General features: G+C 38.3%; 1 protein-coding gene across 1 annotated transcript in view; it reads left to right on the top strand.

Annotated features, from left to right (window-relative positions):
- ASB10 (ankyrin repeat and SOCS box containing 10) overlaps positions 1-17,979 on the top strand; it is a 337,635-nt gene that overhangs the window by 307,580 nt on the left and 12,076 nt on the right. Inside the window, exon 4 of the mRNA XM_086940920.1 lies at positions 2,092-2,205. Coding sequence (XP_086797046.1) covers positions 2,092-2,205 — 114 coding nt within the window. The remainder of the gene's footprint in view (positions 1-2,091; positions 2,206-17,979) is intronic.

The following is a 17,979-nucleotide window of genomic DNA, read 5'->3' as shown; positions in this document are numbered from 1 at the left end:
CCGCCGCGGTCGGAAGGCGACTGCGGCGGAAAAGCGGCGCACTGAAAAAAGATGCCCCAGCCATCCTAATCTGGGGGTCTTTTCTCGGTCTGCAGCGGATAATCCACATCCGCATCCTCCAGGCTGGCGGAAGCCACCGCCGGCCCGGAGGATGCGGATTATCCGCTATCATAATCGGCCCCATAGTTTGGATAATCCTGAAAAGGAAGGGAGGCATGAACGATGGAAATCTGCCGTGGGCACATCATTTGGTCAGAAGGGAAAGTCAGGATTAAAAATCTGTTCTCTAAGTTCAACCATCAATACTTATACCAAATATTTTCTACTGGCCCATGGAAGGCGAAAGGAGGCTCTCAGAGAACACTGTCAATGGGATGACGAAAGGCAAGGAGCTAGACAGGTTTGTGAAATGTTGCTGATGGTTAGAGAAACTTTAGAGAATGGACACCGGATTTTAGGAAACCACATTTTTTGGGTGGTATAGGGGGTGAACTTAGAGGCGCTGCAAAATGGTTTCAAGAACAGAGAGAAAAACCTTGAACATTGTAGACTCAGTGGAGGATCCTGTGATAGTGTGCGAAATATTGGTTAAAAGTATGACTGGAATCTGGTGAGAAACATACATGGGTTATAGGAAGAGATGCAGAAAGCAAAAGATAACTCATTAATTTGTGCAATTGATCCCAGAGATCCTTTTTCAAATTCTCTTTCCTACATTTTAAGGCCTGGTTATAAGTCTTCCTGAGAGTACCGATTTCCTTTGAGTCTCTGTCTCTTTTGTGTAAGGCTACTTTCAGATTCTGTGTGCAAGTACTATCAAACCATCCGTTAGATCTGAACTTATTAGTTTTCAGTTTAACAAATAGGATTTCCTTTATTGATTTTAATAGTTTTGCAAAATTAGACATAACGCCCTCATTGGTGATAGCAGCAGGATCGAGACATTTATCGATCATTGATCTAGAATTTCTGACCAATCTCACAGTGGCATCCAACGGGTCCACTTTTTCCCACTTGAGTGAGTAACCATTTATTTTATCTAGTATCAGATTGTTTTGACCAAGAATCCTCATGATATCAAATCTGGGACATTTCTGTGGAATTTTTAATGTGATACTATTGGGGTAATGGTCGCTAATGGTAATTTCATGTGTCTTACAGTTCAATATTTGGGATCCTGCTTTGGAGGACATAAAAATAAAATCAATAATACTTAGCCTTCCTCTACCATTAAAGGTCGGAATAAGAGGTACGGTAGGATTTACCATATCATTAACGAGAGCAAGGTCTAAGCCACAGAAACAGTCCCCAGCTAGAGTGTGAGGGAATTGGGTTACTGGATTGTCGTGCTCATCCACGATGCCACAAAGTGTATTTACACTATGTTTACATAGGATTTGGTTAAAATCCCCTCCCCAGATTATTACCACTTCCTTAGTGGCTTTGTTTAATAGATTATGGAGAATGAAAGATATGTCTTTTATGGTTTTTATTAGATAACTTGTAGGAAGATTATTGTTGTATTTCACCATTAGAAGAGCGTTAGTTTTACTCTGATGTAAGATGAGTATTTGGAAATTTATTTCCATTTTAATGGGAGTTATTTTCGTGATCTGCAAAGTGTTGGACACAAAGATGGTCAGTCCACCTTTTGCTATGCCAGAGGGTGATGGTCGGGGGGAGAAAAGTACATTAGGACAGGGTAATGCGTACATTGGTTCTATTATTGATGGTGCATAGCAGAAAATGGACCATTAAAACAGCTATGGTGCTATTCGACTAAGCAGTGCCACTCAAAAGAGGAAACAAAGGAATGTCACGTGACGTAGGGGCCCACTATTCCTTTCAGCTGGAATCCAATCTCTATAATTCCGTTGTCGGTCTCCCACGTACACTCGGCTGCTCAAGCCAGCTCTCCGACGCGGCGAGCAGCTGATGAGGCTGTGTGCTGGCAGGTGTGGAAACCTCTTTCATCAACAAATATTGATTCACTCTAACTAACGTTTGTGAACCTGTGTCGTGTGCCGTTGCTCTCCCCGTACAGCAGGTGTCAGCAGCGCATAACATTATCTCGTTTTACCCCTTTTCCAGGTACTGACGTACTGCTGTTCATCGCCGCGTACCATTGAAGCCTTGATGAACACTTACGACCGGGTGCGGGTGACAGAGGACTGGGTGGATGCCGTCCCGCTAGAGATTCAGCAGGTAAACTAACATATTTTCCTAGTCATCAAATAATTTACCTTTCTTTTTTTTTTTTTCAAAAGAATTTATTAGAAGAAGTTTTTACAAAACAGTACAGAGTAAGCCGATCGAAGGCAACACTGGTAAATGTAAACATATGTATTGGTAATAATACAGACGGGCTTGTTACGGCGCTTGTGTGCTGGTTATACATAGGCTGCTTGAGTCCTTGTCATTACATACCGTCATATGCATTGCCCCCCTACGGTCGGAAGAGATCTCGTGTATAGAGGTAAGTAGGACGGAGATGAGAAGAAGTGAGAGAAAGGACGGACACAGGTGCGGTGAATAGAGGTTTGTATGGCCAGAGAGAGTTTGCAGACGGGTTACGCCGTGGGGGGGGGTGGTTCTGTGTGGGCCAAATGGTGCATTCACAGCGGTTTTTGCGAGGCAAGTATCCGGTTCTGCTGCTAATATAAAATGATGAGTGGAATCATTTGACATATACTAGGATTCCTCTTGAGTTTAACAAGCACCTAAGCTCGAACACTTCGGACCATAAATAACCCTATGTATGTCAGTATCACCTTAGGAAGTTTGGGGGCACTTGTCCGGAACACATTCCAATGATATTACCCTTTACAAGCACACATTATGCCAAACAATAGTAAATTAAAAGGTAATATGTCTTGACTAGCACCCCAAAAATCCCTACGATGGCACTGATTTGAGAGTCAGAATTAGAGTAACTGTAGGGAAAGAGGATTAGATAGAGACATAGAATAGTCAGAGGTCAAAGAGAGAGAACGTTCACTTTCTCAAGGGGCCTTGGAATGGGCTAATCCTAGGAAATTGCCCACTTTTCAAAATCCCTGTTGTATTCGATTCAGCACCAAGAGAAAGAAGTAAGGGAGGAAAGCCAAATATGCAACAAAATGGGTGAAAAAAAGGAAGGGGCGGAGACGGATGTGAGAGTTTTTTTGTTTAAAAAAAGAGATAAGGCAGACCAAGTTTTTAGAGTAGGTGAATGTTGAGTAGGGTGGAGAAAAAGTACAAACGTGAAGTGTAACATAATGGTGATGAAAGGGAGCGAGGTTTAGGGGTTTCCCACCGAAAGTGTTTCAAAACAATAACTAACAAAAATAAAAGGCATTGTTATTTGTAATGTGAATAGCTCAAACTCGCGTAAATACGAGATCTATTGCATTGCAAATGCTTGTTCAGCTTGGTTCCAGAAAGGGCCAGTATAAAAAATTAATGCAGATAGTTGTACTGGCGAGCACTAAGGCGTAACAGACAATGATTTACACAGAAATGAATGGTATTTGTAGCATTGCGCTACGGCATAAATGAGGCCAGACTGACCATTCAAACATTTAAAAACAGGCTGCAACGTATTTATTTGAGATTAACACAAGCGGGGCACATCAGTTAAGAAGTAACCAATATGAATCGATCTGTAGATATATATATGATTTCACCATGATGCTGTATATTTATCAAATATCTCCAGGTGGAAGACACAGTCACGCAGGTATTTAGACAACAGAATGTTGAATGTTCAATCACCTGATAAAACGGCTCCAAACTTGAAACGATCGATGGGGAGGTAAACCCCACCAAATCCATTCCTCTGCTGCAGCTGATTTCGCTATGTAGCATCTCCTAAGTAGGTTTGGCTGCAGCGGGTGGATCAGGCTCCCTCATTAGAATCCAAACAGCAAAACTCCGTATGGGGAACCCCAGACTCTTCAGGGCGGCCTCTTAAACGGGCACGGAGAAGCCCGCTAAATTCCGTTCACGAAGGCAAAGAGAAGAGGCCCACTTTCAAATATAAACACTTTTATTCATAGTGTTGCCGAACAACAAGCTTCCCTTCTGTCCTACATGTTTCGGCTTCTCCAGCCTTGATCACGGACAGGAAGCATTCACACAGTGCATCTGTGCAGGCATGATAAGTGTGTTCACGATCATGTGACTGTTGATACCTCAATCTCCCATAATGCAGCAAAATTGTTGGTAAGTCAGTGTTTTGAAAAAACACAGTGTTCTTATTCATACGAGAATTCAAATGATTTCACCATGATGCTGCATATTTAACAAATATCTCCAAGTGGAAGACACAGTCATGCAGGTATTTAGACAACAGAATGTTGAATGTTCAATCACCTGATAAAACAGCTCCAAACTTTCTACTTGAAAGTGGGCCTCTCCGTGCCCTTTCAAGAGGCCGCCCTGAAGGGTCTAGGGCTCACCATACTGAGTTTTGCTGTTTGGATATATATATATATATATATATATATATATATATATATATATATATATATTCATTCAATGAAAAAACCATAGGTTATAGACCATATATAGTTAGGGATTTGCATTTACAAAACCTTATTTTACTCGCATAAAACCATTGAAATTCCATATATAGTTAGTTGCGCTAACTATATATCGCGCACCCGCAATCCACTGCTGATGATGTCACATATTACATCATTCATGACATGGTCAGTGACATCACTGATGACATCACTGATGACATCTCAAATGACATCACTGTTGACAACTCAAATGGCATCACTGACAACATCACTGATGACATCATTCATGTGATAATACGATGAACCTCTTCAGACTCTAATATAACTTTAGGTGCACTCAGTGTAAACAGACACTCACAGACTGTCACTCATCCATGGAGTTACTCACACACCTAGTCAGTCAAGCAAAGAATCAATCACACCTCCATTTCCTCAACTATACAGTTATACACATCTTACTTATTCAAACAAATACTAACACATATTTACTCTTTTATAAAATCCTTGATTGAAGTTCACAATGATCCATACAGCCACTCACACATTCACTGGCTCTTATGCACAGTTATTTATATATGTCAACTCTCACATGCACTGTGTTTTACATATGTACTTACTTTCACATGTAGCACTGAGATATCCATTCACTCACCAATACACTCATGCACACAGTCAACCGCCCATACAGCTGTTTCCACATGCACTTTTGAAACCATACATCTAGTGAATCAACTGCTCACACATCTATGCACAGAGTCATACACCTCCCAGCCACCCACACACACACTCAGTCTCCCATACAATTACCTGGGCTACCAATCAATAACCCATATAGTTACTCATATAGCTACTTATCAACACATGCAGCAGTTTACAGAACAACAGACATAATAATGCACAAATTAAGACAGTTTAGTCACTAACCCATGCACTCAGTGAGACATATTTAATCACTCACTCATACAGTCAGTCATGCACCTACTAAATCCTTCATCCAGACACTTATACATCCACTCATTCTTCAATATGTAAGACATATTTACACTTTACAGAAACATACAGTCACTGGATGTTGTCATCAGTGATGTCATCAGTGATGTCACTGACCATGTCATGAATGATGTAATATGTGACATCATCAGCAGTGGATTGCGGGTGCGCGATATATAGTTAGCGCAACTAACTATATATGGAATTTCAATGGTTTTATGCGAGTAAAATAAGGTTTTGTAAATGCAAATCCCTAACTATATATGGTCTATAACCTATGGTTTTTTCATTGAATTTCAATGGTTTTTTAAATGCAAATTTCTAACTATATATGGTCTATAAACTATGGTTTTTTCTGTGAATTTCATTGGTTTTTTAAAAGCTAACATCTGTAGCTGTAAAATGTATTCTTCTTTAAATCCCAAAATATATTTAGATGTTTATTGATAATTTTTTAAAAATTTTTTTTTTCTTCGCTTCTAGTTCGCGAACCGGGAAGCTTTCCGTTAGCTCATCTCGATGCCGCGATCTAGTCCGCGAACCGGTCAACGTTACGTTAGCGGAACTGTGACGCGTCGCGGAAGCGCGACGTATCACGTTATCGCGTAATGCGTCTAATGACGCGCCGCGTTAGCGCTCCCGGAAGTGCTCGGGACCGCGAACCGGAAGCGATCTGGGACGCGGCGCGCGCCGCGTAACGTAAGCGGAACAGGTCATGTGACTTGTTTATCAAACTTTTCATTGGTTCATTTCACTTTTGGTTTCCAAATGATGTATGACTAGGTCATGTGACCTAAAAATAACACTTTTCATTGGTTCAGAACTTTTGCTTTCCCCAAATCATGTAAACCCCTCCTTATTTCCTCACTCTGACTTTCATCTTGGTGAGAGAAAGACCATTTTGCTAGAATTGAACAATGGCTTCTGTACTTGCTGCAGCTGGTGGAACCCCACCACCACCTCCACCTCCTCATAAGAAGAGAGGACCACCTAGTCAATTCATCACTAACAGAGAGGAGGAAGAGGAGGAAGAAGAAGAAGAGGACAGAGAGGAACAACAATTTGTCGATGAGTTGCCCCGGGTTTCAAAGCGAAAAACCAGTTTCATCTGGCAGTTTTTCTCCATCCCTCCTGGATCAAAGAAGGTGAATGCTAAATATGCCACCTGCCTCATCTGTGATTACAGATTGTCGAGAGGCACAGATAAGAAATACAGTATGGGCAACTATACGATGCATAGACACATGAGCAGGTGGCATCCCTTAAACTACAGCCGGGCTGAGTTAAGGGATCTTCAAGACAATCCCACGTCAACTCCTGTGGCCAGATCGACCTCCACAATGTCATTGACGGGAAGAGAGGCACAAGAAACTGTGCCAAACATTCAACCCAACTTCCAGCATATGAAGTTAAGTTGTATATACTGTGGTGCTATGCTGTCATATGGCAACATGAGCGTCAACCTGATGAACATGGCATACGAAAATCATAAATGCCCTAATGCACCCAAGAAATAATTTTTTTTTTTGCTCCAGTTGAGCCGTTTTCAATGCCTGTTTTTTTGTTATCTCCCCTCCATAAAAAACACAAAAAAAACATAAAACAGTTCTAAAAATACAAAAAAATCAAAAAATGTTCAAAAAATAAAAAAAAAAATAAAACAACAAAAACAAAAAAAAACAGTTCTTTTCAGAACTACCTCCCCTTTCAATCAAAATTGCTAGAATATTTATCACTCTGGCAAGCTCTATTTCTTTTGGTTCGCTTCAAGTTCGCTGACCGGTTCGCGAACTTTAAGCGAACTAAAAAAATATTTTTTTTAAAAAAAGAAGAGTTAGTATAAGGGAAGTAAACAGAGAATAATGTAAAAAGAAAGACAGCTATAGAGAGTAAATGAGAGATACTGTCAATGACATCATCAGCAGTGCATTGCGGGTAAAAAGAGTAGAAAGCATTTACCTTATAATTCTTGTTACCTTTTTTTAAATATTTTTTCATACTTTCAATCTGTAAAAAAAAGAACAAACATTTCCAAAAATATTAAAACATGTATTTAAAAATTAGAAAAGACAAGGGAAAAGGTTCAAAAACAAACAGTTTTTCATCAACTTTGACATTTACAGAAGTCTCTGCTTCTCTACGTCCCCTACACAATCCTAAAGATATATATTCTAAAGAAACTGTATCTTGATGTTGATGAACTGAGGCCTATTTTGGAACATGATGTTTTTCTTGCACTGCTAATGTCTCACAATAGTGATGCAATAGCAGCGCAAAAAAGATGTAAAGCCATCATAAAATTGTGTCTAACATTGTAAATGCTTGATTTAGGATGCAAATAAGATGTGTGCTTTCAAGAGCTTTCTTTGAGGTGAGGCCTCTTTTCTTTTTTTAAAAAAAACACTACCCAGAAGTACAGCACTGAAAGCATTAAAATTGATATTTACAGAACTCAGCTTACCCATATGTACCTCACATTTCTAAATGTATATCATAAGGACAAAAAGCATAACATTAATTATACATGTTAAATGGTTTCTTTTTGCTGTTCTCAGAATGTATCAAATTTCACTTAAATCAGTGACTTGAAGGTATTCATCATGCAACAGCGGGGAAAAAAAAACACAATCAAAATGACTGTGTTTAAAAAACCCATACAACCTTCGAAATCTGATTTCAAAACTCCTTAAAATTAACTTACTTTCAATGACGTCGAACGATCTCCTATGAACAGCATCCACTCTGTTGTGCTACAAATATTTTCAGCCCGCCACTTTCTGAAAGAAAACCTCCATCGATACGTAAAATATGTTACATAGAAAAAAAGACTTCTCTCATTATATCACATGTTTCCACTAGGCCAAATCATGTTGCCGCGATTCGCAAGTCTTGTTATTCTTCCAATCAAATCCCGACATTTTCTATTTTCGCAACTTTCAAAAATAAAATATTTGAGATTATTTTCACAATCCTGGACTACTAATAACTTACTCTTCTTTGTCACTCATGTTCTCCTTTTCCTATGACACTGATACTGCTTACTATGAAGCAGACTTACTTGCATTAAGTTTATATAGTTGGATTTTTAATCTAGACAGCATTGCAGACTTACATTCCCTCTACTTAAAATTTTGGTTTTAAAAACACCAGGTAAGAATTTTTAAGGTCAAACGGCAATTTTTTTTTGAACGTTACAACGGAATCATTACAGAATGACCAGCCGTTTCCAGACTTTAAGTAAGCTGTATAATGTCCTGATGTTGTTGATGGACCATCGTGATAGATAATTGCTACAGTAACAAAAGTCCTCCCTGATATTGACAGCTGAGAAGCCACAAAATTTTTTATTAAAGTTGACAATTTTGATCCATCAGGCCTACAACGTTGGATCATTAAAATGACATACTGGCCATATCTACGTATAAATAATGTTGACATCATATCACATTTACATTGGCTACACTCCATGTTGTGATCCGCTGCATTTACTAGCTTATTAAAGGAGACTGATTTACTGTCTGGCAAAGTTAAATATATAAATCTTTCTGAGTCTACACTAGTAGTACTTGATACCATACAGTTCTCGCAGTCATGCTGCCATTGATAAGAAAGCCCAAACAGGTGATCTACATCTACACCCTCAACTTGCAATATATCAAGCATATACATTAAAAACTCCTGACAATCTTGCTGATTATTTTCAGAGAAGTCTGTTTGACCTGAACATTCATCTAACAGATAACGAACTTCAGACACACTTTCTACTTTTGTTCGATCAGTGCTACATTTCTCGAAAACAGAATTCAACAAACAGCATAAAATTTGTTCAGAATTCAACAGAATCTGTTCTTTTAAACTCTCTAGTGAAAAGAGAACATTAACCACTACATTTGCATAGCAGTTGACACCAGAACTGTTTTCAAATTGAAAACCGACAACATCTTCAACAGAATCCACTTTCTTTCTGCTAACAATTTTCGGTTCATTGACTTTTAGTCTTTTTGCAACAACCTCCCTACTATTACTGCTATTTCTACGTTTGCGGCCTACCACACGTTTCTCAAACAAAGGATATTGAGGCAAATGTGGCGCATACTCTCTTCTTAACCTATTATATTCCTTAACACAATCTAGATCCGCACAAATGTTTGTGACATCACAGTCAATCAAGTACAATCCCGATAAAGTTCTAACTCGTGACAATGCCACATATGCCATACCCTCCTTGAACACAGAACTGCCAATATTCACCAATGCACAGTCTACACTTAAACCTTGCGATTTATGGATTGTCACCGCATATGCCAAGCAAACAGGAAACTGTTTACGGCGAACATATAAATCTTTAACAAGCAAAAACCTAGCAGAACAACGACCAATTTACTGTACTTCCTCAATGCCATCAAATTTAATTCTTAAAAATTCTATTCCATCTCTATTTCTGTATTTCTCAAAATCAACAACATTACCCATTGATCCATTTACCAGACCTCTTTCTACATGTAAATTCCTTCTCAAAATAATTCGGCAATTTAAACACACATTCAAAGTCTTTTCAAAACCCGCTGTTTTAGATATAGTCTTCTCTAATGAATCCAATTTTGATTTCAAATTGTCTGACAAAATAATTGTTGATCCCATATGCTCTAATTTGTCGATAGCTTCAAGTTTCACAATCTCTTGCTTTTCTAAATTCAACATTTTGTTGTTGAAGATGGCACATTCTGCAAGAGTTGGCATGAGACATATCCCGGATTTCTTCTCAGTAATTTTCTGAAAAATATTCTCAGGCACAATCTCTTGTTTGGGATATAAATTTGACAGTAATCGTGCATTTAAAGCTTCTTTCCCATGCTCGGTCACTTTTCCAATTCTAATATCTTGTAGAATATTCTTGTAATCTTCATCCTTTGCCTGACGCATATTTTGATGCAGTTCTGCATAATTGAAGTTTAACCATATATTGACGTTGCCAATGCTCCCTAGGCACTTCCTGGTATCTTCATGCGTAAGTATTTTGAACACAGGTTGACCTTTTACTGGTGTCAGCTGCAGAAGATCTCCGAAAACAATGATGTGTTTTCCACCAAATAACACATCATATTCAGTTTTAAGTACTTCTTGCATTCTCAAATGCACAAAGGCAAGCATGACATTGGAAACCATGCTTACTTCGTCAATGATAAGTAGTTTCATTTTCCTCAAGACTCTTGAAACTTCACAGCAAGCATCTCCAGATAACTTGTTGTATTGTAATTTGTTGTCATGCTCCACCGGCAGCATCAGTAGACGATGCAAAGTAATACCTTTAATGTTATGTGCTGCCAGTCCAGTAGGAGCGGTGACAACACAAGACAGCGATGACTCAGTCCTTTCCTGCAAATAACAAGAGATTGCTTTAATGAGGAAACTTTTTCCAGTTCCCGCTTCTCCACTCACGTACAGTCGGACAGGCTTCAACGATGTACATGAGCACTTGTTCTTCTCATGACTTAATCCGTGCTCAATTTCCGTGGTAACTTCATCATATATTTTCCTCTGCTCAACGTTGAGTTGTTTTTCCAAGTCTTCTAAGTTAACTGAATCCTCCTGAGCATGTGCCATGGCTCTTTCCACTTCATTCATAGCAGTGGCAGCTTCATTTTCGATAATAGGTCCTCCAAGTGGATCTTGACTCAATGAAACAGAACTCTGACTGTCCTGAGAACTGTCTCTGGCAATCTCGGCTGCAATCGTTGCTTCCTGCTCAATTTCCAAAGTTAGCATTTCTTGATATTTAGAAAAAGCAGGACATTCTATGGACTCCTTGGCTGCATTGAAAGAGTCTTCGTAACAGAGGAAATCTCCAAGCAGTTCCTCTTCTGCACGCCAAGGCTTGAAAAGTTGCAAAAGTGCTAAATAAAAAAACTCCTTTTTTTCTGGAGATTCACCACTCAATTTTCGATGGTTTACTAATTGGCATTTTCTTTGCTTGACCAGGCATCCCTCACTTCCAATTACAGCATACACTCCTTTCTCAATATCTTCTTTGATGTTCCTCTTGAATATATAATTTTGGAGAACCTCATATAGACAAACATTCTCAAGGTGACTGCTTCGATTTGGATAATATGTATCCAACATGTTGGTCTTCAAAATGTCGGTACTGTTTGGTTCCTTTTCTGCCAAATACTCAATTTCCCGGACAGGTTTTAGAACTCGATTTCGCGTTGCAGCAAGACCAAGACTCGCCCAAACGAGACTCCTGGATTTGGCATAGAGACTTGCTGAAGACAACCGGTCAGAACATTCGTAAGCTCCGATTTCTCGATGCGACAACATCTTCAGACTGAAACTGTACAACTTCTTGCTGAGGCTCTTTTCATGAGAAATGTCCTCCCACATATCCTTCAGTTCGGTCTTTTCTTTTTTGGTGATGTAAGATGTCACATACCGAGCCACAGCCATACAGTTGTCAGCCACAAACTGTATATCCATGTTAGCATTCCACATGGACAAAATCACTGGGTTGTAGTCATTGATGTACTTGGACTCTTCGTTCCTTTTCAAATTGTATGTATTCTTGGGTGATTTCCTCGTCACATTATGTCGCAGCGAAGACATCAAACTGTTCACTCTTCCTTTAGAAATCACCGGTCGTGGAAAGTTGAAACGACATTTGGTGTAGAACTTGTCCTTGTTTCTGAATTTACGACGACAGTACTTTCCACAACGATGGCTTTGGAAACGTAGAACTTGTTCTCTTAGACTTTTCTTCTCCGTTGCGTTTGGAACAGCACACGTAGAATACTGTTCGATGAAATTCATCACTAAGTCATCCGGATCTGTTCCAAATTTAGGTGCATCCTTGATCCACAACAACATATGTATATGAGGGGCACCTCTTGCTTGGTACTCCTTTCTCCAGAAGAAATCCAACACCTCTCCAAGAGGTGGATTCTTCTTATTTGTGATGAAAGACATCATAGCTTCAAATCTATGATTGAAGTACCTGCATACATTCACTGGATCCAAAGAACACAGTTCTCCAGGTGTCTTGAATTCAATGTTTTCAATATTTCCATTTGCCTCTCGTAGAAATTCAAGTAAGTCTTCCCAGCCATACTCGGCACAGCTCAGAGTGAGGAACCATGTTGGAGTTCCTAAGTTCCTCAGCATACATTTTAAATCACCATGACGACGGTACCAGTACTCATTAGTACCACGCTGACACGCCATGAGATTAATTAAGTGAGAATCCAAAATACTGTCTTGGACATTGACTTTATGCATAAAGTCACTTGCCGAGATGTTTCGCATCTGTATACCACTTTTTAAGATGTGGTTCACTGCATATGACAGTCCAGACAGATCGCTTTCAAACAGGAGATGAAACAAATAGGGAATGCATTGCCGAAACCTAGGATCTGCTGCATACAATCGTAAAGTCCGGTATTCAGACGCAGGAATTTGATGAGGTCGCTCATCATATCTTCCTCCTTGACCTGTGGGAAATAGCTGTGGGAAACACCGAGCTTCCAAACTTTCCTCCCAAACACTAATGGGACTCCCTTTGGCTTGTTTCATTTGAAACAACTCAATAGCATTCCCCATGACTTCCTTGGAATGCAAAGGATGAACACTATAATGTTCATATATTTCTTCACTTTTAGAGGCCTCTACTTTCTCAATTTGGCCAGCACACAAATCGCTATCCTCTTCATCACTTACTTCCTCTTCTGCAACATATACATTCTTATAGTACTTATTATTTTTCTTCAAATACACTGTTGCCTTTTTGACTTTCCTAACATCCACTAAATCTTGCCATATTTTCTTATTCTTTGTCGGAACCCCATTAACCAAGATAACCAGAGGTTCCTCTTCCACTTTTTCTATTCCAATTGTGTTAATGTTTTTCTTCAAATCTAGAGGCAAATAAACAACTCTTCCCTTTAATCCTCTCTGTAAATCTGCTGGAGGCAACTTCCCTGTCTTTGGCTCCATTCTTACAATAGCCTGAAAGGGATGGATACTTTGAATCAAAATAGATTCATAAGTATTTAAATCCTTCAATTCAGAAGGAATCTCAACCAATTCCAGATTATTATGAACTGCCCTAGCAGGCATCTGGTTTTGGTTTAATTTATTACAACAATAAGTACACACACGTTGATCCGATCCCAAATCAAAATAATTTTCTACCATCAAGTATGTGGCAAAATCCTTCCATTCACTATTATTTTCCCTTTCACTTTTTGCATATAAATCCACTACCTTAGTCTGATTCTTATAATAAGTGCGTCGACAACATACACAAGTGAAATTAGGCCTCTCACTTGATTTCATCTGAAACGTGGCAATTTCCTTCTGAAAATTATCTGTACTGGAAACCTGTACATTATCTTCCACATTACCCTCTACTTCAGGGTCAATTTGAACATTCTCATCTTTACTACCAAAGTAACAAAACTCAATTTCTTCACAAATATTCTTCACATCTATTTCAGAACCATGCAAAAGAGCAGCACATAATTGTTTAAGCATAATTGCTGGACTCTTAGCATAATACAACATTCTCACTAATTTTCTCACTTTATTATGATGCACTGCTAGCATCCTGAAATGATGAAAAACACTCTGGCATACTCTCCTGGAAAGACAAGCCAGTGAATGACCACGCAAACCTGTCATTTGTCTCACTCTGCAAGGATCTAAATCTTGCAACAACTTCATTTTCTGCTTCAAACTTTTCTTATTAAATATCCGTATAAAATCACAAAGCAAATTGATGGAAACCTGTCGCACACTGCAAATAGAACTACACTTCCAAATGTACACAGGACCCTTAGGACGTCTTCCTAAAACCTCATCACTTAGCGCCTCTTCTGTCTCTGTTGTCACAAGTTGTTCTTTTTCAACTGGACAACCATCCTTCACTTCATAAGCTCGACCACTGATGTCAACTGCATGCACCAAATCATTATCCTGAAAATAAGTCTCCTCATTAAAAAATGCCTCAGAACTTGAACTATGCATCCATTCTCCGGAAAAAACTTCACAAAAGTTAGTACGATTTACTACTCTCTTCCATCTACTTTTTGTTTTGAAATCAGAAATTACCTTGCTTAGTTTCCTAATTCTATTGATTACCAAAATAAACAACTTTCGCTTAATTTCAAAAGCATGATCAATAATTTTCTCTACATTTTTCTTCTTCTTATAAAATGCCGCTTTCTGTTGGCCTTTCTTTTTAATACTTTTCAATAAATTAACTAATATCCTATTACGGAACATTCGATTTCGAATGTCCCTAAACTGTTGTTTCCTTCTACTATCATGCACAGAGTTATCTCTTCCTCTACCAGTAACATTTGTGATGGGTCTCTCCTTTCCATTTAAATTATTTTTCTTTTTGTGAACTGAAACATTTTTTTGAGCAAAACTTTTTTTACTACAAATATTTCTTAAGAATGATTTCGTGCTCTTACCCGGACCTTTCTTGGTGTTTTGACAAGTATTTGGGGAAGAGGACTGCTGCAATACAACATCATCCTGCTGTCTTTGACGTTTTCTAGCCTTTCGTATTCGACTTTTGGAAGGCATTTTCCAAACTATGAAAGAATCTGCAGTTGAATCTGTGGAAAAATATAATATAAAATATTATTAACCACTATTACTAAACAGTAAATAAATAACAGTCATCTAAAACTTAATGCCGTACTAATTATTTAACATAGCAAATGTTTTCCACCAGCACTGCATCACAAAAATGACACTCAATGGTACAAAAAAGGCATACAACACTCATAAATCACTCCCTAATATTATAAATCATTAATTCAGGATGACGATAAGATGTAGCCTATCTAAAGATTTGTTTAGGCCCTGATCTTTAGACTGGGGTAAATGTGTGTCATTGATCCACATTCAGTCCATCACCTGTTTTGTTTATTTGAGGTGAGGCCAACACATGGTTGCAGATAAGATTTTCACTGAAAAATATCAAAATAAAAAAACATGTGAAGGCCTACCAATGAAGTAAATCATTAAATGAAAACCAATACATTTCTGGAAATATGCACTACTAGTGCTTCATAAGATGTTTTGGGTCATATTTATAAGGCATTTGAGTATCTAGTATGCTATTTTACGTTCTTCCTGGTGCAAATTTATTGTAAATATGCTCCCACCTGCGGTTGGCAAATTTAGATTTTGATTATGGGAGTTAGATAGGCATGTTACTAATTTCCCAAAAATGGTGTATAACCCCAAACAACCTTTGAAGCAAATGCTCTTAGCCATGTTATCCACCTCCCATTGGATAACATGGCTAAGAAGTGCTTGCAAATGTGAAAAAAAACGGCCGCAATGCATGAATATCGCAGAAAAGTCAGCGATATTCATGCATTTTCCAGCACATGCTCTTAGCCATGTAATCCACTTCCTATTAAATAACATGGCTAAGAACTGCTCAGGGCCCCATGAGGAACGCTTTCCATTTAAAAAGGGAAAAATAACATCAAAGACACTAAAATGCCTTCTAAATATGACCCCAAACAACCTATGAAGCTCTAACAGTACATATCCTGAAATGTAATTGATTTCAAAATTCGTTTTTAAACACAGCATATAAATCAATTGTATACCTGCATTCATGGAGAAATGACTAAAAATGTCCTTGAGACACATGAAAGTGTTTTCTGGAATGCCCTAACACCATTTTTGGGACACTATTAACATGGCTACGTAACTCCCATAATCAAAATCTAAATTTGCCAAGCGCAAGTGGGAGCGTATTTACAAGACACTTGCCCCAAGAGGAACACTTTCCATTTAAAAAGGGAAAAATAACATCGCAGAAAAGTCAGCAATATTCATGCACTTTCCAGCAAATGCTCTTAGCCATGTTATCCACTTCCTATTAAATAACATGGCTAAGAACTGCTCAGGGCCCCATGAGGAACGCTTTCCATTTAAAAAGGGAAAAATAACATCAAAAACACTAAAATGCCTTCTAAATATGACCCCAAACAACCTATGAAGCTCTAACAGTACATATCCTGAAATGTAATTGATTTCAAAATTCGTTTTTAAACACAGCATATAAATCAATTGTATACCTGCATTCATGGAGAAATGACTAAAAATGTCCTTGAGACACATGAAAGTGTTTTCTGGAATGCCCTAGCACCATTTTTGGGACACTATTAACATGGCTACGTAACTCCCATAATCAAAATCAAAATTTGCCAAGCGCAAGTGGGAGCGTATTTACAAGACACTTGCCCCAAGAGGAACACTTTCCATTTAAAAAGGGAAAAATAACATCGCAGAAAAGTCAGCAATATTCATGCACTTTCCAGCAAATGCTCTTAGCCATGTTATCCACTTCCTATTAAATAACATGGCTAAGAACTGCTCAGGGCCCCATGAGGAACGCTTTCCATTTAAAAAGGGAAAAATAACATCAAAGACACTAAAATGCCTTCTAAATATGACCCCAAACAACCTATGAAGCTCTAACAGAACATATCCTGAAATGTAATTGATTTCAAAATTCGTTTTTAAACACAGCATATAAATCAATTGTATACCTGCATTCATGAAGAAATGACTAAAAATGTCCTTGAGACACATGAAAGTGTTTTCTGCAATTCACTAGCACCATTTTTGGGACACTATTAACATGGCTAGGTAACTCCCATAATCAAAATCTAAATTTGCCAAGCACAAGTGGGAGCGTATTTACAAGACACTTGCCCCATGAGGAACACTTTACATTTTAAAAGGAAAACATAACATCTTAGACACTCAAATACCTTATAAATATGGCTCAAAACAACCTATGAAGCTCTAGCAGTACATATCCAGAAATGAAATTGATTTCTTAAATCGTTTTTAAAAGCAACATCTCTGTTTCAGCTTACATAACAGACCATAAAATGGGCTCCATGTACCACAATAACTTGTGTTACTGCATGCCAGAATGTTACACCAAATATGCAATTACAATTTCTCTATGAAACTAATTCTATTAGTATATCACTAGAGACAAAACCACATTTTAAAAACACAGCTTTCTTCATCATTTTCTCCTTAAATCATACTATTCTCTATCTAAATTAAATAAATCTTTTCTCACCTTAGCAAATATTTTTTGAGTTTTGAAAACAGTCTGAGAAATACACCAAATTGTCTTCAGCAGAAGAAAAAGGATGCACTCCAAAGGCTGCAGCTATTGAAAGCACAGAAATACAGATATTCTTTTCACATATCTCTCATATTAGCCAATCATACCTCTTCCCTCACTTTTTTCAAATCAAAACCCTTCCCCCCTCTGCCCTGTCTTCCTTGTTTCCATAGCAACCACCTCCTGGAAGACCTCTCATGTTTGCAAATTCACACAACAATGTTTCAATTGAACTCTGAACTCTCAGTGCACCTGCGTATCCAGTGCAATCTTTCATTAAATGTTTCTTCCTTGACCATTCAAATTACATCT

Source organism: Lissotriton vulgaris, chromosome 10 (genome assembly GCF_964263255.1).
Source record: "Lissotriton vulgaris chromosome 10, aLisVul1.2, whole genome shotgun sequence".
NCBI classification, from domain to species: Eukaryota; Metazoa; Chordata; class Amphibia; order Caudata; family Salamandridae; genus Lissotriton; species Lissotriton vulgaris.
This window is presented reverse-complemented; position numbering and strand designations above follow the sequence as displayed.